General features: G+C 54.6%; 1 protein-coding gene across 2 annotated transcripts; it reads left to right on the top strand.

The window, feature by feature from the left end:
* The first annotated feature begins 984 nt into the window (after window positions 1-984).
* HDGFL2 (HDGF like 2) lies at window positions 985-21,358 on the top strand. 2 transcript variants are annotated; one of them, XM_019744018.2, is made up of 16 exons: window positions 985-1,222; window positions 3,603-3,679; window positions 3,769-3,907; window positions 10,550-10,741; window positions 14,087-14,203; window positions 14,311-14,382; window positions 15,361-15,529; window positions 15,624-15,699; window positions 15,794-16,109; window positions 17,422-17,525; window positions 18,328-18,401; window positions 18,568-18,638; window positions 19,016-19,117; window positions 19,339-19,552; window positions 20,244-20,382; window positions 20,821-21,358. In XM_019744018.2, the coding sequence occupies exons 1-16, from the start codon at window positions 1,151-1,153 to the stop codon at window positions 20,921-20,923; spliced, it is 2,037 nt and encodes a 678-aa protein (XP_019599577.2). In that variant the 5' UTR covers window positions 985-1,150; the 3' UTR covers window positions 20,924-21,358. The 2 variants fall into 2 exon arrangements, with proteins under 2 accessions (XP_019599577.2, XP_019599578.2); XM_019744019.2 differs by having other exon boundaries at window positions 1,013-1,222; window positions 20,824-21,122.
* The last annotated feature ends 1,428 nt before the right edge of the window (window positions 21,359-22,786 follow it).

Consider the following 22,786-nt stretch of genomic DNA (forward strand, 5'->3'; position numbering starts at 1 on the left):
AGTTAATTACAAAGAAATCAACATGTCTTTGCTCATGTCTTTGAGGGCAGGGTACCAGGATCTAGTGCTCCCAGTATTTCCTAATGCCAGGCACAGTTTCCAGCGTCTTAGGCGAGGTGAAGTCATTTAATCCTCATGCCCCTGTAACATTATGAGTCCCATTTTTCAGGCGGGGAGACTGAGGCACAGAGACATTAAGTAACTCGGTCACGCATTGCTCAAAACATTTTTCTTGAATGAATTAAAATCTATACTGGATATTTTGTGGCTTTGGCACATGGTGCTCAATAAATTTTTCCTAAGTGTTTTGTATTTTTCGTGGCTGTTTATTCTAAGACGCTCCACGGCCGCTCTTTCCCCTGAGCCCCGCCCCCTCAGTCAGGCAATGGCGCGTCCCTACTTTGCGTTAACCTCGCTTATAATATCCAATGGCGGATAGCTGCTTAAGCCCCTCCTCCTGTGGTAGCCAATGGCCGCTCCCTACCTTGAGGCGCTTGTCTTGTGGTATAGAATGGCCTGCAGTTTATTTTAAGCCCCGCCTCCCGGAGCGGAGGCTATCAAATGACCCGCCGCCTACATTGATTGGGCCTTCTTTTCTGTGGTAGCCAATGGCCTACCTCCTACATAAAGTCCCTCCTACTGTGGCGGTCCATGGCCCGCCCCTCTAACGTAGGCCCCGCCCAGAAGGAGCCTTGCCGCTCGCCTCTTCTCTCTCTGAGCGCCAGTTTCCCTCCTTCCCCCTTTCCCCTTTTACCTCCCTTAACCTCCTCCTCCTGCCATTAGGCCTCTGGGTCACGCCCCTTGGCTCTACCCGTTATCCAATCCCGTTAATTTGCTTTTCTCCAACCCCTCTTCTCATTGGTCTCCGCGCTCCTCTATCCCCGCACGTGTCCCTGAGCGACGGCATTCCCCGCCCGTGACAGTCGGAGGGCGGGACATCCGGAGGCGCGCAGCCCAATAAGACCTCTCCGGTCGGCTGTCCGAGCGGTCGTTCCCGCCCTCTCCGCTCCCCGCTCCCGCCCCCAGCTTCGCCTCCCGCTGCCGCCGCCGCCGCCGCCGCCGCCACAGCCGCTGCCGCCGGAGCCACCAGAGCCGCCGTCGCTAGCGCCGCCGCCGCCGCTTACCGCGGCCTGGGCTTCCTGCCGCCAGCATGCCGCACGCCTTCAAGCCCGGGGACTTGGTGTTCGCTAAGATGAAGGGCTACCCGCACTGGCCGGCCCGGGTGAGGCCGCGCGGGAGATGTGCCAGGCAGGGGGGGTGGGGCAGTAGGGGACCCAGGCCTGAGGGACCCGCGCGTCGAGGGTCTGTGGGGCCTCTGGCCTGAGGGACCCACGTGCCTGGAGGTCTGGGGGTCTGGGGCCTGAAGTACCCGCACTCCGGGTGTCTGGGAGTCCCGGGCCTGGAGACCTGGGAGGGGGGAGCGGTTCTGGGGGCCTTGGGGCGGTCTGAGGGACCCTGGGCTTGGGGCACCCGCAACGCCGACGGTCTGGGGGGCCCCGGGCCTGGACCCGCGTACTTGAGGTCTGGAAGTCTCTGGCCTGGGGGACCTGCGCGCTGAGGAGCCCAGAACTGAGGGACGTGGGGTTTGAGGGACCTGGGGCCTGAGGGGGCAGGGTTCAAGTTTGAGGGCGGTCCGTGAGTGTGAGCTGAGGCACGTGGAATTGGAGGAGAGGGATCAAATTGATGGGAAAGGGGTGCCCCAGACTGAAGGAATGTATTGGGGAAGCCATGAGAAGCCAAGTTTTGAGGGGCTGGGGCACGGGGGCCATGTGTGAGAGTGGCAAGGGATTAGAAGAGTAAGGGAGAAAGGTTGAAAGTCAAGGCTGAGAGAGGCCAGGGCTGGAAATGTAGCTGGAGGTCTCTGTTCAAAAGGTCACTGCATCTGAGAGGACTTGATTTGATAATGCTAGGGGCATCAGGGACCAGAGGTTGGAATAAAACTTGTTTGTGGAACCTTGTGCCCCACCCAGAGCCTGGTGGAGGAGGTTGGTTGGGACATGGGGTGGAGGGAGAGCTTGGGGTCGGATGGATTTCCCAGATGCTTGAATGAGACAGACCAGATCCTCACCCTGGGAGGCTCAAACCCCAAAGAGAGAGCATATAAGGGAAAGGAGCTAGGCCAAGGGAACTTTCGGGATCCCCTTTGGAGGAAGTTGGGATCCAGAGGACCCAGGTGATCCAAGGGGTTCAGGTCTGAAGGGTAGTCCTGAGCCAGATCTGCAGAGTGGAGTTCTAGACACTATTTGGGGCAGTGTGGAAGAGGGATATGGAAGTTATTGTCAACGCCAGGTCTTGGGGCTAAAGTCACCCCAGGGCTGAGGTCGGTGGAATATGCATGGTAAGACAGAAGGAATTTGGGGGGTGGGGTGCGAGGCCCGTGCAGCATCAGGGGCAGTGGAAGGAGAAAGCGGAAGGTTTGACTTGAATAGGAGGGCAGTGGGCAGTCCTGTGGGTTGGCTAGAGATTTCAACCTGAATCCTCCCTCCCTCTGGATGGAAGTAAGCAGAAGGGCATCAAGCAGAGTTGAGGGTTTGGGTGCAGGGAGGCTGCCACAGCATGCCAGCAAGCTCAGGGACCACAGACCAGGCAGCCCTGAAAAAGCAGTCTGGAGCTGGTGCTGCCACTAGGGTGTCTGGGCCTCAGGCTCAGAGGTGGGTCCTAGCTGAGTCCAGAGCAAACAATGGCCTGGAAGTCATGCTGAGCTGGGCCTCAGGGTGATGGAGTTTGGGGATGCTTCTGTGTGGGAGTGGAATGCTTGGGATGGATGTGGGAGGCTCACAGCCCAGGGCCAAAGACTTCAAAAAGTAGCCCAGAGGGGAACTGAGGAAGGAAGGTGGTGGTGAGGGGGGTGGAGCAGGGGAGATCCTAGCAGCCACCAGATCCCATGCGTTGAAGAGGATGGTAAGGAACTAATGGGGACCAGAGAACCCACTCTAACCTGATTTGCTCACTCTTATTTTCTTGGGGGATACCAGAGCGATGAAACTTTATGGGCACTTCCCTTCTTTCCAGAGTACCAGCTTCTCCCTCTTCTCCGCCCCTTCTCCAGTCGGCTTTCTTAAGCCCTGAACATTTCCAAGCACCTGATTGGAAGTGAAGGGGCTGCTGTCCTCCTGTGGGGAGGTGACTGACAGCTGCCGGAGCCCATGGGCCTGTAGGGAGAGGGTGGGACTTCCTGGATGCTCAGGGCCTGTCTCCTGCAGCCCACCCCCCAGCCTCTGCATCTTTGGAGCTGCCAGCTGCAGCCTCTGGGAAACCCAACCACCTGATGACCTCTTAGGAAGGGAGTCTGGTGGGAAGGTCCTTGGGAGTTCATAGAAGCTAAGCTTGACCCCACCCCCTTGCTGCTCAGAGGACCATTTTTGGCTTTGCTCAGGTGAAGCACCTACCTTGGGGGTAGAGAGCACCCTGGTAGGGGGAGAGGGGGTGAATAGAAGAATGCAGATGCCTCACTGGAAGGTGATACATCTTCCTAAGTTGAAAACCCCTCCTCCTGGCATGCTTTCCCCCAAGTAACTTGGCTGATTTCTGGGTGATTTCCTGGGTTAGTGAGTGAAGCTGCCCCGCCCTGCAGCTGCCCCCTTACTGGCCTCTCACTGCAGATTGATGACATCGCTGACGGTGCCGTGAAGCCCCCGCCCAACAAGTACCCCATCTTCTTCTTTGGAACACATGAAACGTAAGTGTCCCCTGCTGGGCTTGATTTTTCCCTACTGGTGCCTCCCGGGGTGACCTGGCTCACCTGGGACCGGCCATGGTTCTCTCCAGAGCCTTCCTGGGACCCAAGGACCTATTTCCCTACGACAAGTGGAAAGATAAGTACGGGAAACCCAACAAGAGGAAAGGCTTCAATGAAGGACTGTGGGAGATCCAGAACAACCCCCACGCCAGCTACAGCGCCCCTCTGGTGAGTTTCTGGGGGTGGGGGCCGGCTGGCGCAGGTTCTGCCGAGTCCAGGCGGCTAGGTGGTCTTTGCGTGCGCTGGGGACCAGCGGTAGCCTTAGCGTATCTCATAGAAAAAGGAAAGGCCTCTGGGGCAGGGCTCTTGCCCTCGGTAGTGCTGACAATTGGGACGCTGTGGAGTGTTGAGCAGCATTTCTGGCCCCAACCCACTTGATGCCAGGAGCACCCTCCCCACCCCAGTTGTGACAACCAAGCATGTCCTAGTGTCCCCTGGGTGAGGTGGAGGGGTATAGGCTCACTCCTGGTGAGACCAACTGCACTGAGATTAGCCTGAATTTATAACAGTATTGTTGGAGCTTTTACAAAACCTTATGTTTTCTGAGGAAAACATTTTTTTTTTTTTCTTTCAGTAACAACCCCCACTTCTGCCATTACTGCCAGAGTTTAGACTCGGAAATAGGCAGCAGTTAGTAGATATGAGAGTTCTTGCTTAGGTGGAAAAAAAATGCCAAGAACCCCAGAAATGACATCTCAGTGACAGATCGATGTCTGGAAACATTCGGGGAAAGGAAAGCATCTAGAAAAGTTGAAGTTAAATTCATAAAAACTTACGGAAGATGGTGGAAGGATGGCATAGGGGTGCCTTCCTCTGAGTAGTTTGGGGTGAGGTGCAGATAAAGGGAGGTTGGTCCAGATATCTCTGCTCTGTTAGCCACCGCTTTTGGGGTTTCTGCTGGTGGTACGGGGAGGTGGAGCCACCTGGCCTCAAGAGCAGTGGGCTTGAGATAGGCTGGGAGTGAACCGACCGAAGGGGCCAGAGCTTGGCTGGTAGGGAGGAAAAGCACCTCCGGCACAGTCTGCGGGGCGGGAAGCAGGAGTCCAAGAGGGTCCGGTTTGTGTGTGCAAAGGACAGTAGTTCTGTGGGACCTGGTCCTGCTTGAAAACGTCCAGTCTTGAGATGACCTGGGTGTGCTTCTCCCGTGGCTCTGTCCACCCACTGATCCAGCATACACTCTAATATCGACACCTACCGTGTGCCACATGCTGTACTGGGGACCAGGATCCAAGGTGACTCAGATGTACTTCTTGCCCCCCAGGTGCTCATGGCCCAGAATTTGGGATTCACTCAACAGATGAAACAGGCTCACGTTTAGTAAATGTTGGGGGCATTAGACTTTTACCTCCCGTGATGGGTCTGGGAGGCGGAGGTCCCTGCTTTGATACCTGCCCTTTCCCTGTGCTTTGCATGTCCCTGACTTGGGTAAAAGGATCGGAAGGTCTTTAAGGTGGTTGAGTTTTCATGAGATCCTTTTCTGTCCCCAGCTCAAGTTCCGCTTGGTTATACCCTACGCTTATTGACTCCTGGTGAATCGTCACACCATTTCATATGTATTGCACACACACAGCTTGCTAAGTACCACATAGATACCTACCTTTGAGGACACAAAACTCAAAAATGGTGTGACCTTAACATTAAAGCAGCCCCGTACAGACTCCCTAAGTTGAGAAGTAGCTCTGAGTGTGAGAGCTTAGCACTGCTGTTTGGTTCTCTAACCAGTCTGTGCCTCCAAATGGAGCATCGGTTTAAAATGTAGCTCCCTGGCCCCACTCCTAGATGGTTCGGGGTAGTAGTTTATGGCTGAGGCCTGGGAACTGGGGGGTGTTTCTTCCCACGCATTGTACTTCTGATGGAGCCAGTCCATGGGCAGGCTTTTAGAAGCATCGCTTTATAGGTACCTGAGCAGTCTCTTCTTGCATCCTTGAAGTTTGTAGTTTATTTTTACATTTCGAGTGGGACTGCAGACTTGTGGTACAGAATTGAAAAAGTACGAAAGGAGCGTGCAGTGAAAAGTCGGTCCTGCCTTCCAGTCACTCTGTTTCTATTTCCTCTTAAGACAGCCACAGCCACCAGTTCCTTATATATCTTTCCAAGATCTTTTATTCTAAAACTCTGTATTGCTTATTTTTCCCAGCATATAATTCTTTATTTTGCTTAATTCTCTAAATGATATATCTTGACAGTGGTCCATGTCAGCACGCAGAGAACAGCCTCATGCGTTTGGCAGCCTTAGCTCACTGGTGATCCCATCGGGAGTGTCCGGCAAGGCCTGTTCCCGCATCCCCTGCCAGGCCAGGAGGTGGAAAGTGGTCGACTGGTGTGGTTCCAACTTCCTGTCCTTTGCTTCACACAGTAATCTTGAGAGTGGAGTGGGTCAGTAGCATCTTCACCATTTTGCAGATGAGCGAGCTAAGGTCCAGCAAGTTTGCTTGATTGCCCAGAGGGACCCAGCTAGAATCTGAGACCTCTTAGACCCAGACCAGGGTTTGTCAACATTGGGGGCTGGACCATTCTCTGTGTGTGTGTGGGGGGGCGTCCTGGGCACTGTGGGGCATTGAGCAGCATCCCTGGCCCTATGTACTTAATGCCACAAGTACCCCACGTTGATAACCAGAATGTTAGACATTGTCAAATGCCCCCTGGGGAACAAAATCACCCCTGGTTGAGAACCACTGACCTAGAAGGATCCCAGTTAATATATCCTGGTCACCGCTAGAGGAAGAGGTAAGGGGACCTGTCCAAGGTTCTCAAACTGGTTATAGCTGAGCTGGGACTAAAACCCAGGCCTTCCTCTTCCCAGACTGAATTCTTTTCCCTCCAGCCAATACAAGCCGTGGTGGGAGCCTGGGGGAGGAGGGCCCAGAAGAGAGTAACCTCTACCCAATGGCACCTGGGGTTAAGAGCCCTGCTCTGTGGGCGCCTGGACCTGAGTTCAAGTCCTGGCTCTATCACTTGCTCATCATGTACCCTGGGAGTTGCCATCACCCCTCTGAGCATCAGTTTCCTCATCTAAAACAGGACCATCGTCGTACCAGCCTCATAGGGTTGTTGGCAGAATCCAGTGGCAGGTACAAAATCACCCCTGGTTGAGAACCACTGACCTAGAAGGATCCCAGTTAATATATCCTGGTCACCGCTAGAGGAAGAGGTAAGGGGACCTGTCCAAGGTTCTCAAACTGGTTATAGCTGAGCTGGGACTAAAACCCAGGCCTTCCTCTTCCCAGACTGAATTCTTTTCCTGGTCACCGCTAGAGGAAGAGGTAAGGGGACCTGTGTACAGTCTCACAGTAAGTGCAAGGTGGTAGTTGGGAATGAGGTCAGGCTGGACTTGACCTTCCCTTTCTATCTCAGTCACCTGATCCGTTAAAACGGTGGCAGAAATGAGCGCTCATCTCACTCACTCAGCCACGGGGTGTCAGGATGGTTGGGCTTGGACGTTGGATGGCTCTCGGCTTTTATTTCCTGGTTCCTCTCGGTGCTGCCAGCATTCCCGTCCCCCAGACTTCACGTGGATCAGATTTCCCAAAACTTTGCCTGCAGACAATCAGGTCCCATGGGCCAACCCAGATCAGAGTTTCTGCTTTACCCATAATCACAGTGTAGGGTGAGTCACTTACCTTCCCAGAGACTCGGTTTCCCCAGTCGAGGACCATGCCCATTGGTCCCAATTACCTGACCAGGCTGTAGAGGCACAAATCAGATAACAGTTGGTCAAGAGCTTGACAGAGAAGCGAGAAGGGATTTAATAAGCACCAGCTGTGTGCAGGGCCCAGGCTTAGCAGCCAAGGCAGACCTGCGTTGCACCCCGGCTCTGTCACTTCTTTCCTATGTGATCTTGAGTTGTCACACCTCCTTTTCCCTCTTCTGCAAAATGAGAATGACAGCTCCCACCCGATGCACAGAGGACGATGAGCTTGGTGTGTGCTGGTTTGCGCCTGACTGACTAACGCTGGCTCCTAGCTGCGGTGATGCTCACCCTTTCCCCTACCAAACATCTCTGGACCAGCCAGTCTGCCACTTGCTCTCCAAGTGACAAATGAGGGAGAGCGTCTGCCTCCTCTACTCACCAGTGGTGCTCCGCCCTTGAGGAACGAGTGATAGAAACCCACCGTGAAGGGGGAAGGCGTGATTCTTCTAGCATTTTTGGTTTGGGTCTTGGCCTACTTTAAGTTCCACTTTTTAATCTTGTCAAACAGCCAAGGCCCTGCACTCTGCCTAAGGGCCCTTGGTCACAGTGACTCAAGGGCGACAAAAGGGGATTGGCGCTGATCTGCCAGGTCCTGTCTACACCTGGTTCTCATTTTTTTTTCTTGCCTGTTAAATAGGGATTGTGGTGAAGGCTGGGCGGGCTCAGGACTCCCCTCCCCTCCCATCCCCTCCCCTCTTTTCCCTTCCCCTCCCCTCCCCTTCCTTCATTTCTGGAACATGGCTTAATACATGTGTGAGCAAGGAATAGAGAGGAATGACTGACCACGTCCCTTCCTGGCCTCTCCCTTTCCTCCCCCCGCCCCAGTCTCTCCCCTGGTGTTGCTGTCCCCAGTCCAGTGGCACCCATCTTTCTCCTCCCACATTTCCATTCTCTTCTGTGCATTTCCACTTTGACGTGCTGCCGAGACCTGGCCTCAGCCTCTGTTCATGTCCCCTCCTCCCTCCTCCTGGCCACCCAGCCACTTCCCTGTGCTCCTCATGCTGGTCTCACTTCATGCGTTCGGTCCCGTCGGCGCAGCCCTGGCGACTCCTCTTGAGCCCCCTCATGTCCCTTTGGTCCTCCTTGCTTTTCTCTTGGCCATTGTGCATACTCTGCTCCCACCCACTGAACCCTGACTACCATCACAGCAGGAGAATGTGGCTTTGTTTTTTTCGTAATGTCTTTTTTTTTAATTGGGGTGAAATTCATATAACAAAATTCATCATTTTAAAGTATGCACTAGGGCGGCTTTTAGTACGTTCACTATGTTGTGCGACCATCACTACTATCTAATTCCAGAACATTCCCATCACCTCACAAAGAAACCCCTCCGCATTAGCAGTCACCCTCAATTCTCTCCTCCCCCCAGTCCTAGGGACTACTAATCAACTTTCTTTTTCGATGAATTCACGTATTCTGGACATTGCATAGAAATGGAATCATATATTTGGTCCTTTGTGTCCGGCTTCTCTCACTGAGCATGTGTTCAAGTCCATCCACGTTGCAGCCTGTCAGCGTCACTCCTTTCTATGACAGTAGTATTCCATTCCATAGCTATCCCACATTTTATTTATTCATGAGTAGATAGACATTTGGGCTGTTTCCAGAGAATGTGGCTTTTTAGAATCTTAATCTCTTTCTTTCTTAAAAAAACACAACACAACAAAACAAAAAACAGTTATTTAGAAAAGAAGAACGTATCATGAAATAACCATTTCAGATTTTACACCTGAACTTGGCTGGGTGCCCAGGAGCGGTAGCGGTGCCTCCCTGCCCCCATGCTGTGTAGTAACTGCGTTTACTTGTCTGTCTCCCCATTAGACTGTGAGCTCCCCGAGGGCAGGGACCCTGTCTAACTCGTCTCTAGCCCCAGCACCCAGCACAGGGCCTGGCACAGAGTAGGTATTCCGTGACATTCATTGGATGAGTGAATGATGGCTGAATACAACCGGGGCCCATCCATTTTCCTCCCACAAACATAAAACATCCAGAACAAGTTCAGAAAGGGACCTGAGAAAGCCCTATGGCCTGACTGTCATTATGCCATCTGCCTGATCTCCTCGAGCCTGGAGAACTGCATGATATGGCCCAGTCTAACCCCGCAGGTTCTCTCCTGCCGCTTGCTTCTCCCTTGCTGTGCCCCGCCACAGCGCCCTCTCCAGGTTCCGTCGGGGACCTTCACTCATGCCAGTCCTGCTTTTCCGAATGTGTCTAGCCCCTCTCCCTTTGCATGCTTGGAACGACCCCGCAACTAAACTGCCACACCCTCTGTGGGCCCCTGACCGCACTGTACTCCCACTGCTTTGCACCCACCTCTCGCTAATTCCTTCCCACCCACGTACTGATGTTTTTCTTTCTGCCCATCACCACGATGTGACATTGATTGGTGTAAGTGGCTATGGTCAGTCTCGCCCACTAGACTGTAAGCTCCCCAGGGGCAGGGACCATGCCCTGTTCACATCTGTTCTGTGCGCTCACCACCTACCTAGCACAGTGCCTGGCACCCAGCACCTGCCCACAGACAGTGACTGAGTGTGTCAGTGAGCCTGGCATGTGGCTCGCATAGAAGCAGCACCACATAAGTGTTTGCTGTCTTTGTGGCTTTCACTGCCTGAGCGGGCAATTTGGGTAAAACAGAAATTATCATGCCTTGAAGTTCAAGCCCATAGGTTGGCTTTCTCCTCATAATTATGAGAATACTACTACTACTACTACTAATAATAATAATAAAGCCTTGAGGACCTCTTGCCAGTCTGGGCACTGTCCTACGTACGTCATATACCACTTGTGTCTCATCCTTGCCGTCGCCCTGTAAGGCCAAAGTGGTGGCATTCCCATTGCTCCAATGTGGAAACTGAGGCACAGAAACTTGCCCAGGGTTTGGCGTTGAATCCCACAGTGCTTGAATCCTAGTGCTCACCACACACCTGTCCATTTCAACCTCCCACCTCAGTTCCCTGGGCTTTCTGGGCCTCAGTTCCCCCATTGGGAAAGCGAGGAGGCTGGACCCTGACATTGGAGAGCCCGCCGCCAGGGGCGCTGTCCTCTGGGTCGCTGTCCTGGTTGAGAGATGCACCCAAGCCTGGGGTGACGCTCGGTCTCTGCCCCCCGCTCTCTAGCCGGTGAGTTCCTCCGACAGCGAAGCCCCCGAAGCTGACCCGGCGGGCGAGAGTGAGGATGACGAGGACCGAGGGGTCATGGCTGTCACAGCTGTAACTGCCACAGCGACGAGCGACAGGATGGAGAGTGAGTCAGACTCGGACAAGAGCAGTGAGAACAGTGGCCTGAAACGAAAGGCAGCAGCCGTGAAGGTAGGAGTGGGGGGGGGGCAGCCCAGTGATACCCCAGCTCTTCCTCCTCCCACCCTGAGCTTGCATCCTGCAGCCTCCTCTCCCTTTCCTGACTTTATTTTTTCAACATGCATTTTTTAAAAAATTGAGATATCATTCACATACCATGAAATTTAGCCTTTCAAAGTATACAATTAAGTGGTATTACGTATAGTCACTACATTTCCGTGGCATTAAGTATACTCAGTACATAAACAGACATCACCACTGTCTAATTCCGGAATATCCCATCACACCAAGAAAGAAGCCCCGTCCCCATCAGCAGTCACTTCCCATCCCCCTCCCCAGCCCCTAATGACTACGAACCCACGTCCTGTCTGTGGATGTGCCTGTTCTGGACATGTCCCATAAGTGGGACCACACACTGTGAGGCCTTGTGTGTCCGGCTTCTCTCATGAGCACCGTGTGTTCAAGGTCCATCCACGTTGTGGCGAGTGTCAGCGCCTCCCTCCTTTTCACCGCCGAGTAATACATCTTTGTATGGATGGACCACATTTTGTCTATTCATCTGTTGATGGCCATTTGGATTGTCTTCACTTTTTGGGTATTATAAATAATGTTGCTGTGAACATTCATATACACGTTTTTATGTGGATGTATATTTTCAATTTTCTTGGATCTGTTCTCTTTCCTGCCTTTATTTTTCCTCCGTTGCCTTTTGACTGCTTCTAAATATTTGGGTACAGAATGAAAAGACCAGGATCTTGCAGCAAATTCTTTTGACTAGAGTAAGGCATTCTTTTTATTATTTTTAAAAATAATTTTGTTTTTGGTTCCAATGACAATAAGCCATACTCATTGTAAATAAGCTAGAAGAGGCAAAAATCATAAAGGAGCTAGTAGAAAATACCCACACTATCTGAGGGGTTTCTGCACCAAGGACTGGAAATATCCTTATATATTTCTCTCTGATTTGTGTGCCTCACATGGTGTGTGAATGTGTGTAGTACAGAATTGGCAATATGTACAAACAATATGTGTCTTGCTTTTTTCCCCCACCTAATATTTTAAGCGTTTCCTTGTCATGAAATACTATTTTAAGGTGCAGGTGTCAGTGGTTGAGAAGTCTGTGATGTGGATGAATTCTAACCAATATATTAAGATTGTTGGGCATTTAGTTTTCCTCGCAGGTTTTTATGATTTATACCTTGTGGTTTTTTTTTTGTGTTTTTTTTTTTAAAGAGGGCGCAGCTCACAGTGGCCCATGTGGAGATTGAACCAGCAGCCTTGGTGTGATTAGCACCGCGCTCTAACCAGCTGAGCTGACCCACCACCCCTCCTTGTATTGTTTTTAAAAATTCCCTGTTACTTCTGTTGTTAGAAAAGTTAAATAGAAATATATAGAAAATGAATGCCCTCCCCCCCAAACCCCCTTAGAAATCACTGTTTATAGGTCAGCATACGTTCAAATGCTTCTCGCTAACTTTGCATTAAATAACTAAGTTATTATTATTATAACACGTTTTAAGAATTTAAAAGATCTTTTTACTTGTAACCCTACCACACTGGCATCCTCCATGCTTCATTTCCCAATCCGTCAGGGGCTGTGGTCTTCAAAACCATCTTGTGTTTAGTGACCCCATAGAGGACCTCCTTTTCTCAGGGTTTGATAGCAGAGCCCTGCCATCAGCCCTCGTGGAGTGGGGTCCTCCTGCTCCTGCCCAGGGCCCTGGTGGGAGGGGAGCTGAGCTGGGCATTCTGACTCAGCACTGCTTGCCAGCCCCCCCAACCTCCTTTCACATCTTTGAAAATGCCAAGCTTCCTTCCACCCCAGGGGCTTTGCACTTACTGTTTCTTGGCCCTGGAAACTCCTCCCTTCATTGGTCGTGCCCTCATCCTGCAGGCCTCTCAGCGGCTTTCTCCCACCACCCCTGTAAGGCGCTCCCCGTTGCTCTCCACAGGACTTACTCTTCTCTCAGATCCTTACTTAATGTTTCTGTGTCTCCTGACAAGTTAAGTGGCATGAGAATAGGGGCCTCATCGCTCATTGACATGTCACCAGGCATCGGATTTGCTCGGGCCGTCATAACAAAGTATCTCAGACTGGGTGGTTTACACAATGGGCATTTATTTTCTCATAATTCTGAAGGCCAGAAGTCTGAGACCAAGGTGTGGGCAGGGCTGGTTTCTCCTGAGGCCTCGCTCCTTGGCGTGTAGATGCCATCTTCTCCCCGTGTCCTCACGCGCTCTTCCATCTACGAGTCTGTCCTGATCGCCTCCTATAAGGACGCCAGTCAGATTGGATCAGGACCCACCCTAGTGACCTTGTTTTAACTTATTCCCTCTGTAAAGACCCCCATCTCCAAATACAGTCACATCCTGAGGTACCAGGGGTTAGGCTACAACATAGGACTTTTAGGGGGACACAGTTCACCCTGGCCTTGGAAAGGGCATGGAGCAGGGACATGCTCCAGAAGCAGTTTTTAAGAGAAGAATCGAGTCTGTCAGTTGTGACAAAATAGAGGCAAAGTGCTTTATAAGTAAACAGATGCCCCAATAGGAAAGACTGGTTGTCACTGGGCAGAGACCTATTTCTGAAGCTCAGGTTTCTATGCTTCCTCTCTTCTGTATAAGAACTCTTCAGTTGGCTTCTTTGGGTGGGCGTCAGTCCATGAATCGCTGAAACTGAATTCAGAATTGTGTGCATGTGTATGTGTATAGAATTTTTTTTATTGAGGTGAGATTGATATACCAGTTAACCATTCTACAATGTGCAGCTCAGTGGCACTTAGTACATTCAAAATAGCTACCACCATCTCTTTTTCCACAATATGTGCATACATGTTTTTCTAAGGAAAGGATCTCTGGTTTGTTGTTTCCCTTTTTTCTTTTCTTCTTTTTATCTTAATAAAATACATGTAACATAAAATGTATCATTTTAACCGTTTTTAAGTGCACAGCTCAGTGGCATTAAGCACATTCACATTTTTGTGCAACCATCCCCACCATCATCTCCAGAACATTCCCATCTTCCCAAACTGACACTCTGTCCCCATTAAACACTCACTCCCCTCCCCTCCCGCAGCCCCTGGCACCACCATCCACTCTCTGTCTATGAATCTGACTCCTCTGGGGACCTCCTGTGAGTGGAATCATATAGTATTTGTCCTTCAGTGACTGGCTTATTTCACTCAGCATCATGTCCTCAAGGTTCAAGATCCCTGGTTTTTATCAGATTGTCAAAGGGTCCCTGCTGTCCCCGCAAAGATTCCTGAACCTCAGCTCTTTCCTGGGCTGAGAGGGGTCAGGTGGGAAATGGCCCTGCCAAGCACACCGGCTGATCAGTTTGGACTGCTCCCCCTGCAGATGTCGGTTTCAAAACGAGCCCGGAAGACCTCCAGCGACCTGGATCAGGCCAGCATGTCCCCATCTGAGGAGGAGAACTCAGAAAGCTCCTCTGAGTCAGAGAAGACCAGTGACCAGGTGAGCAGGTGGTTGGCTCCTTGCGTGGGTGGGGGACGGATGCACAGGTGGGAGCCTAGTCGTGGGCCTGTCAATGGGCCCTGTTCAGCTCCCTTCTTTCTGCCCAGGACTTCACCCCTGAGAAGAAAGCCGTGGTCCGGGCGCCCCGGCGGGGCCCCCTGGCAGGACGGAAGAAAAAGGTAGAGAGGTGTTTTGTTTTTTTGTTTTTCATGCCCACCTGGAAGAAGCTGCTAGAGCTTCTCTCCAAGGTCACCAATAACTGTCCACGATTAGAGTATGGTCCTTTTTGGAGGAGGATAGGGCGTTGGCCACAAGGAGACCCCAGGGTCGCCACCTTCTGCCTCTGGCTTCACTGATGGCCTCAGCCCATAGTTTCTGAGTGTTATGAGTGCAAAGCACCTTCCCGAGCAGGAGACGATCTGGCTGCCGCTGCTCCTGACCGGAACTTAGAGGCTGGTCTGGAAAATGGGATGCTGGGCTGCTGGCATCGAAAGGGCGTGAAGCACTTTTAGGTGCCCCATGTGAGAGAGCAAGAGAATATGTGTGTGATGTGTATGCATGTATAAGCGTGTTGTGTGCATGTGCAAGTGTGTTCTGTGTGTGCACATGTGTATGAGTGTTGTGTGTTTGTATAAGTGTGTGTTGTATGCGCTTGTATGTGTATGAGCATGTGTATGGGTGTAAGTGTGTGGCATGTGAGTTGTATGCATAAGTTGTGCATATGTGTGTTTGCATGTGTGAGTATGTACAGGCATGCCTGTGTGCATGTGTATAAGCTGGTGTTGTAGGGACATGTGTGTATGTGTATGATGTGTGCATGCATGTGTGTGTGTGTGTGCGCGCCGTGGGCCCAGGACAACTTGGGCTCGTAGACAGTGCAAGAGGGCAGCTTATCTGGTTGCTCATCCAGGCAAGATTTTGTGGTATTTAAAAAGCTCTTGCCTCTGGGAAAAAACTGTATGTCATCTGCACCCCGCACTTCACCAAGGAGGGAGGTCTGGGGTGATTACGTATTGTGACTGCAGGCACATCCAGGGGTGCCTGTGATTTCAGGCCTAGAGGAAGTATTTCTAATTTGGGGGGAAGATTTTTGCGAGTTAAAGGGCTGCAGGGGTCACTGGGGCCTGCCCTCACCTCTGCACCCGGGCCTCTCCCAGAAGCCTCCCTCGGCCTCTGACTCAGACTCCAAACCAGACTCCGAAGGGGTCAAGGGTCAGCCAGTGGCCGTGGCCAGGTCGGCCTCGTCGTCCTCCTCCTCGGCCTCTTCGTCATCCTCCTCTGACTCAGACGTGTCGGCAAAGAAACCTCTGCGGGGCAGGAAGCCAGGTAGGACCGCTGACACTGGTCCTGACCCGGTCGGTACCCAGGGGCCCCGCCCGGAGGACGGTGCGGGAGCAGGCCACCCTCTCCTTTTCCGTAGCTGAGAAGCCTCCCCCAAAACCCCGTGGGCGTAAACCGAAACCTGAAAGGCCACCGAGCACTTCGAGCAGTGACAGGTGGGTGATGGGCGGGGTCGCCTCTGGCAGGGTCCTCAGCCACGCCTCGGCCAGGTCCCAGGATAGGCCCCTCCTAACTGGCCCGCACCCTCAGTGACAGTGACGAGGTAGACCGCATCAGCGAGTGGAAGCGCCGGGACGAGGAGCGCCGCCGGGAGCTAGAGGCCCGGAGGCGCCGGGAGCAGGAGGAGGAGCTGCGGAGGCTGCGGGAGCAGGAGAAGGAGGAGAAAGAGCGGAGGCGCGAGCGGGTCGATCCTGGGGAGGCCCCGCACGGAGGCAGCGGGGGCAGCAGCGGCGACGAGCTCAGGGATGAGGATGAGCCTGTTCGGAAGCAGCGTGTTCGGAAGGGCCGGGGCCGGGGGCCGCAGTCCTCGTCTGACTCAGAGCCCGAGGCCGAGCTGGAGAGAGAGGTGCGTCCAGCCGGGTGGGGTCTCAGGGCCCGAGAAGCAGGATGGGGAGAGACGAGGGACCAAAGAGGCTTCTCCCTAACGCCCAGCCCTTCCAGCAGGTCCATTCCTTTATCCAGCATGTTTATTGAGCACCTGCTGTGTACGAGACACTGCTCTGGGTGCCAGAGACGTGGCAGGAAAGCAGTGGGTGACACACGGAAACCTCTGCTGTTACATTGCGCACGAATCACGAGAATCTTCACGAGGGATTTAAATCCTGCCTTACGCAACGTGTTAATGAGCTGACGTCTGAGGGAGGGAAGGAGTGGACATTAGGATGCTGCGTGGGGCGTTGCAGAACATTCAGTGCTAAGGAGAAAAAGAAAGCAAAGGGAGGGGCGTGAAGTGTTCCATTTTAATGGGGAAAACCCTAAAAGCATCAGTTTATAAGGTGACACTTAAGTAGGGATCTGAATGAAGAAAGAGGGCATCTGGGAAGATAACCTGGGAGAAAGGCATCCTAGGCTGAGAACACAGCCAGTGCAAAGGCACCAGAGCCAGGACTGTGCCTGACGTATTAGAGGAACAGCGAGGAGTCCCATGTGGCTTGAGCAGTGACAAGGGGGGGAGAGGGAGGCGGTGAGGGCAGGGTGGGGACAGGGGCAGGTTGTGCAGGGCCGTGTGGTCTCTGGGAGGACTTGGGCTGTAAAATCCCAAGGGAGGTGGGAGCCCTGGAGGGCTGTGGGCAGAGGAGGGGTAGACTTGACTCAGATGTCTACACATGTCCTCTGGCTGCTGGGGGGGACCAGCTTGTGGGGTGAGCATGGAAGCAGTTAGGAGGACGCATGCCAACGGGGCAGTGGTGGCCATCAGGCTCCATGTGGTCTGCGGGCCTGTCAGCTCCCCACCCTCACGGCACTCACAGTCCAGCTTGAACCCGAGAGTCTGCCTTCTCAGGCCATCAAGTTCTAGACTGAGGCCAGGATCCCACTCAGTGGGATGGGGGAAGCCAGACAACATCCTGTTCTCTCCTAGCACTCTCCCTTTTGTCCCAAAGGGGGAACCAAGTCCCCTGCCACAGGAAGCCGCCTCCTCCACGGGAGGAATTCGGTGGGGCTGCCCCACTGTTGGGCAGTCCTGTCAGGGCCTGAGAAGTGGCTGCTCAGGGGCTGACTGGGCACAGGGATCCTTCTCAGCCCATCCTGTCTGTTCCCCCTCCTCCCAATAAGGCAAAGGTAGCGGCAGGAAGTGTTGTGCGGTGTCTCCAGCAGGGACAGTTCAGGGGCCTGGGGTAAAACCCTGCCACTCCAGCCCCTCTGTTTTGCTGCTGCAGGCGAAGAAATCAGCTAAGAAGTTGCAGCCACAAAGCATGGAGCCTGTGAGGAGACCCAGCCAGAAGGAGAAGAGAGGGCGCCCCGAGGAGAAGCCCCGAGCCAGGTCAGTACCCACTTGGCCTGTCCTCCCTCAGCTCCCTGGAGGGCCCCACCTGCCCATCCTGGTCCCCAGGTTCTCAGCCTTCTGGGGACCTCTCACCCCTCATGGTAGGGGCTCGCTTCCGAATGCAGTCTGGTAGACAGATCCAGTTGAAGTATCCCCTGCTCCAGTACTGGGGTCCTCAACTGGGTGCTCCTGGCATCGAGTGGGTGGGGCCAGTGATGCTGCTTAACACCCCACAGTGCCCAGGACGCCCCACAGAGAGTGACCCCAGTGTCATCAGTGCTGAGGGGGCAACTAACCCCCAGACCAGTGGTTCTGAAACTTTTTAAGTCCAGGGCCCACCGAGGTGGGGAGACAGCTCATCTCCCTGCCATTTGTAAGTGGTGTTCCAGCCATTGGTTGGAATCTGCCCACTGGGCACTTGGCAGCCAGACTGCAGAGTGGAGCATAGAACTGGAGCTGCCGTAACAAGCATTCTGTCGTCTAAGTGTCCAGTTGCAGTGCTTTTTAATAACTCATTCACTAGGTTTTACGTACTAGCCTCTAATCCTCAGCCACATACCAAAAAAAATAAATGAATTCTGGGATTTTACACGGTTTGCTCACTGGAGCCAGAGGAAGGGCTGCCATCTGTATGGCCCCCTTGGGTGCCTGCCCTAGACTGGATCATGACAGCCCTGAACCCCCCAGCTTCCAGGGCCTCCTGAAGCCCCTGGCCCTCCTCAGTGGGGAGGACAGCGGTGGCCAGAGCACAGTGGACTCGGATGTTGGTCAAAGTCCTAAGGGGGGTGTCTCTTCACAGGCCCATAAAGGTGGAACGAACCCGGAAGCGATCAGAAGGGTTCCCACCGGACAGGAAGGTTGAGAAGAAGAAAGGTGAGGGCCCAGCTGCCCCAGTCGCTGCCCAAGTCTTGTACCCTGAGGCCGCTGAGGTCGGGATGGGGGAATGTTGCTTCACTCAGGCAGATCCTCGGCCAGGTCTGGGTGTGGGAGCCTCCACATCCCGCTCAGGCCCAGGCAGTGTGTTCTCTCCTGGCCATAGAACCTTCCGTGGAGGAGAAGCTTCAGAAGCTGCACAGTGAGATCAAATTCGCCCTGAAGGTCGATAACCCGGTGAGACCCTCCTCGGAGCTGTGGGAAGCCACCTCCCCTGAGCCAAGCAATCCCCAGACCCCCTCACTGTCTAGAGTTCCCTTAGAAGTCTCTGGAAACAGGCAAATCCTGGGTCCCTCTAGGTGGGCGGGGTAGGGGTGCTTGTTTCCATTCTGTGTCCCCCGGCTGGGCCATCCTGAGTTGCAGTGCTTGGCCTTCCCACCAGGTGGCGCTGTGGGTTGGCCCCGAGGCTCCTCCAACTTCTGGGTTTTTTCCACCATCCCTAGGGTTCTCCATCACTCAGCCATCCCCGAAGGGAAAGCCCCAGGGTGTCCTTCTTTAACCTGTTGGGCCTCTTAGGTGCTGCCCCTTCTTACTCCTTCCCTCCCTTCCTGTAGGATGTGAAGAGGTGTCTGAATGCACTAGAAGAGCTAGGGACCCTGCAGGTGACCTCACATATCCTCCAGAAGAACACAGATGTGGTGGCCACGTTAAAAAAGGTACGGCGGAGGCCCATGGTAGGAATAGGTTGGGGGCAGGTGGGTCCACGCAGGTTAGGGTCTGCTCAGGGAGCCGGGTTCCTGGCCACAGCCACCCTGGGTTGGCAAGGAGAAAGCCAGGCTTGGGGGAGTGCCAGTCTGCAGAGGAAGTGTCGTGGGGGTGGTCGCATAGGGAGGGTTTCGGGTGGGGCTGAGGCCAGCTGCACTCCCTTGGCGGGCAGATCCGCCGTTACAAAGCCAACAAGGACGTGATGGAGAAAGCCGCGGAAGTCTACACCCGGCTCAAGTCGAGGGTCCTGGGACCAAAGAGTGAGGCCATCCAGAAGGCAGCCAGAACCGGGGTGGAGAAGGAGCGGGCCGAGGCGGAGAAGGGCGAGGAGGCACTGGCTGGAGAGGCGGCTCCCCTGGAGAGGGCAGAGGATGAGGCCGAGGCCGGTGAGGAGCTGGGTGTGGCAGGCTGGGCTCCTCCCCTGCCTGGACGTGGGATGGCACGTCCTGTCGTTGCTCTCTGTGCTGGCCTGGCTGGATCCCCAGGGCAGCTGGTGCCTGGTACGCGCACACATCCATGCTGCTCACGGGCTCTGTGCCCTCAGGAGCTGGGTCGTGAAGGAGGCTGGTGTGTGCAGGCTGGGTGTGTGTGAGTGCTCCTGGGAGGCAGACCTCGGGCCGGACCTGGAGGGCCATGGGGGGGCTGAGAGGAGGAAGACGATGGCTCCCGCAGGAACCGTGGCCTCTGGGAGTGGGAGGGTGTTCCTTCCTGCTGGAGTCACCTGGTCCTGATGACAGATATGGGGAGCAGCCCTTCAGACTGGCGTCACATTGGTTCAGCTGAAACCTCAGCAGCCTGAGTGATAGCCCAGAGAGGGCGTCTTCCTGTTTCTGTCCCTGCCGTAGCCACTTGTTTACTGGCCCCCCCGCTTCAGGGGCCCGTGCTGGCTGCAGAGACCCCCGCAGCCAGCCCCGGCCTGATGGAGCCGACAGACCCCATGTGACTGGGACACGGAGGTGACTGGGCACATGGGACAAAGGCCCTTGAAGAGGGTCGGCTACCCTGTCCGCTCAGCGGGGAGGGGTCGGGGCCTGGATGGCGGCCTCACAGTGGCCCACGGTGCCCTGTCCCCTCCAGATCTAGGTCTCTCAGCCTCAGTGAATGGTGAGGCCACATCCCAGAAGGGTGGGAGCCTGGAGGACAAGGAAGAGGAAAAAGGACAGATTGTGGAAGAGGGGCTGGTGGGGGGCTTCTCCGAAGACCAGCTGCACAACGAGTAAGTGTTGCCAAGGGCCGCAATGGTGGGGTGACTTTCCGAGAAGGGAGGTGACTTGCTGAGAAGGCGCCCTGATGTCTCAGTTGCTCTCAGTTGGCGGCTTGTCCTGGTCAGGGTCTCAGGGACCTGGCCCCCATGTGGTGGCCTGCCACCCCCCACCTTAGCAGCAGACCCACAGGACCGCCCGCTGAAGGTGCTCTGAGAATCTGAGCTGCCCCGGGGGACAGTGGCTTCCTCCTGACTCTCCAGGAGTGGGTACAGGCAGGCTGTTTCACAAGTCTGCTGTGTGGCCATGCTGAGAAGCCCGGACCATTCACTGCGGACCCACGGTGCTGGGCACGGCGGGGGGAGAGCCGGGCGTTCAGTGTCAGTGGTAGATGGAGCTAGACAGGCAGAGGAAGGCCGCCTGCTCACCCCCACCGTGCTGTGCTCCACCAGCAGCGCGCGGGAGGGCCCCGACCTGGACGGGCCTGGGAAGGACCGGCAGGAGCGCGAGAGGGTGCGTGTGGACTCTGAGTCCCTGGACGATGAGGACAGCTGAGCCCCGGGCAGCCCATCACGTAGATGCCCATAGGCCTGCCCCACTCCTTCCCGGCCGCCCAGGGAGCAAAGAACTGTTGGGGGAGACGCTGTGCTCTTCATTTGTATTCGTCCCTCTGGGTTTTTTTTCTGCCTAATTTCTGTGATTTCCAACCGACACAAAATGACTATAAAGGGTTTTTTTAATGAAAAAAAAATCACTTTTATTGGTTGGTTTTCTAGCATTACTGGTACAGCTGGGCTGAAGCTGGGGAGAGGTCTGTTGTGGTCCAGGGCTCGCGTGGAGACAAAGCATTTTAAGCCATAGTGTCACCGTATACAATGAATGTGACGGTTCTAACGGTGCTCCTGGTGGTCCAGCAGGGCTGACAATGAAGGAGGGGAGTGGGAGCAAGGCCTTTCCAAAAATAAAAATGGAGAACTAAAACCCTCTGGATTTTGCGGCTCCAACAGAGGCTGTGGTTTGATCGTCCTGGGTTTGGCTGCCGGTGCTGAAGCAGGAGGAGCAGAGGCTGGGAGGGCAGGGCCGGGCCTGGAGCCGCCATGTCTCCCTGGAAGCTGCTGCCTTGCTCCACTGAGTCAACCATTTCCCGTCCTGCTCAGGTTGCAGGTGGCCCTGGGACCCCCAAGGCAAGACCAAGGGTCCTCAGCACCGCCCGTTTGGGGCATTCAGGCCAGGAAGTGTGCTGTGGGCCATCTGCTGTCTTTACGTGGTTAGCGTAAGCATTGGGGGCAGGCTGTGTGACTTTGGGCAAGTGGCACTCCCACTCTTGGCTTCTCTTTCGTCACCTGTTTAGGGGATGACCCCTGCCTCATAAGGCTGTCACGTAGGTTCAGGTGGGGGACGTGTGTGCGGCTCCCAGCCAGGCGCCTGTATATGGCAGCTGCTGGTTAAACACTGGCCTCTCCTGTGTGTCGCCCTACCCTGGCAAGTCTACCCATCCCAGCTGATAGGAGACCGTGGGGTGGCAGGGGCCTGCCTGAACCCTGGCGCACCACGTTTCCTTTGACTGGACTTGAAGTCAAGTCACTGGCCCGGGTTTCCGCAAGTAGCTGTTTCCTAGTGTCACCACTTCTGATAACCTTACTTAATGGAGGCCGAGGAAGGAGCAGCTCCGAAGTTCTCCTAACGTGTTCCCAGGTTGCTCCAGGTGCCAGCACCCCGGTGCAGGTCCTGGCAGCTGTGGTGACCTTTGGGGAGAGCCGGCCCATCTGTCTGAGCTGGGAGCACCCTGTCATTTCTGAGAAGAGGGTGCAGTGGGGGGGCCTGTCGGCATGGTGCGGGCTCTGGGAAGCTGGGGGCTTGGGCTTGGGCTGCTGGTCTTCTGATGTGCGGCTCCCCGCTGGAAAAAGGGCGAGGCCAGCAGGGGCGTTTCTTAGATGAACATCCTGGAGTGGGGTGCAGGAGGGGAGGCGTGGACCTCTAACCAGGAAGGCCGGGGCACCCCAAAATCATGGTCTCCAGTGTGGAGTGCACGACCAAGACCTGAACGACCGATGGCTGAGCACATTTTGTCACATTCGCTCTAGGGCCTTGTTCCCTGTGGGGAAGCCCTTTTGTTCCGCCATTGGCAGCCTCTGGGCCCAGGTGCCTCAGGGACCGCAGAACCTCAGCTCTGGGATTCTCTCTAGGATCAGCCCTGCTGGGGGCAGGCAGGGAAGTGAGCAGAAAAGGCAGGAAGCAGCTTATTTTATAACCCACCCCCCTCACCCCCGAACAGTGCAGTTCTCAAGGCAGGCCCCTGCAGAGCCTTGGGGTTGGGGTGGGGGGGGGTTGGCTGCTGGCAGCATTGTCCTCACAAAGCCCCTTCTCTTGGCCACACAGAGGTCAACAGAGGAGGTGGGAGCCTGCATCAGGTTGACC

This window comes from Rhinolophus sinicus, linkage group LG07 (genome assembly GCF_036562045.2).
Source record: "Rhinolophus sinicus isolate RSC01 linkage group LG07, ASM3656204v1, whole genome shotgun sequence".
Taxonomy (NCBI): domain Eukaryota; kingdom Metazoa; phylum Chordata; class Mammalia; order Chiroptera; family Rhinolophidae; genus Rhinolophus; species Rhinolophus sinicus.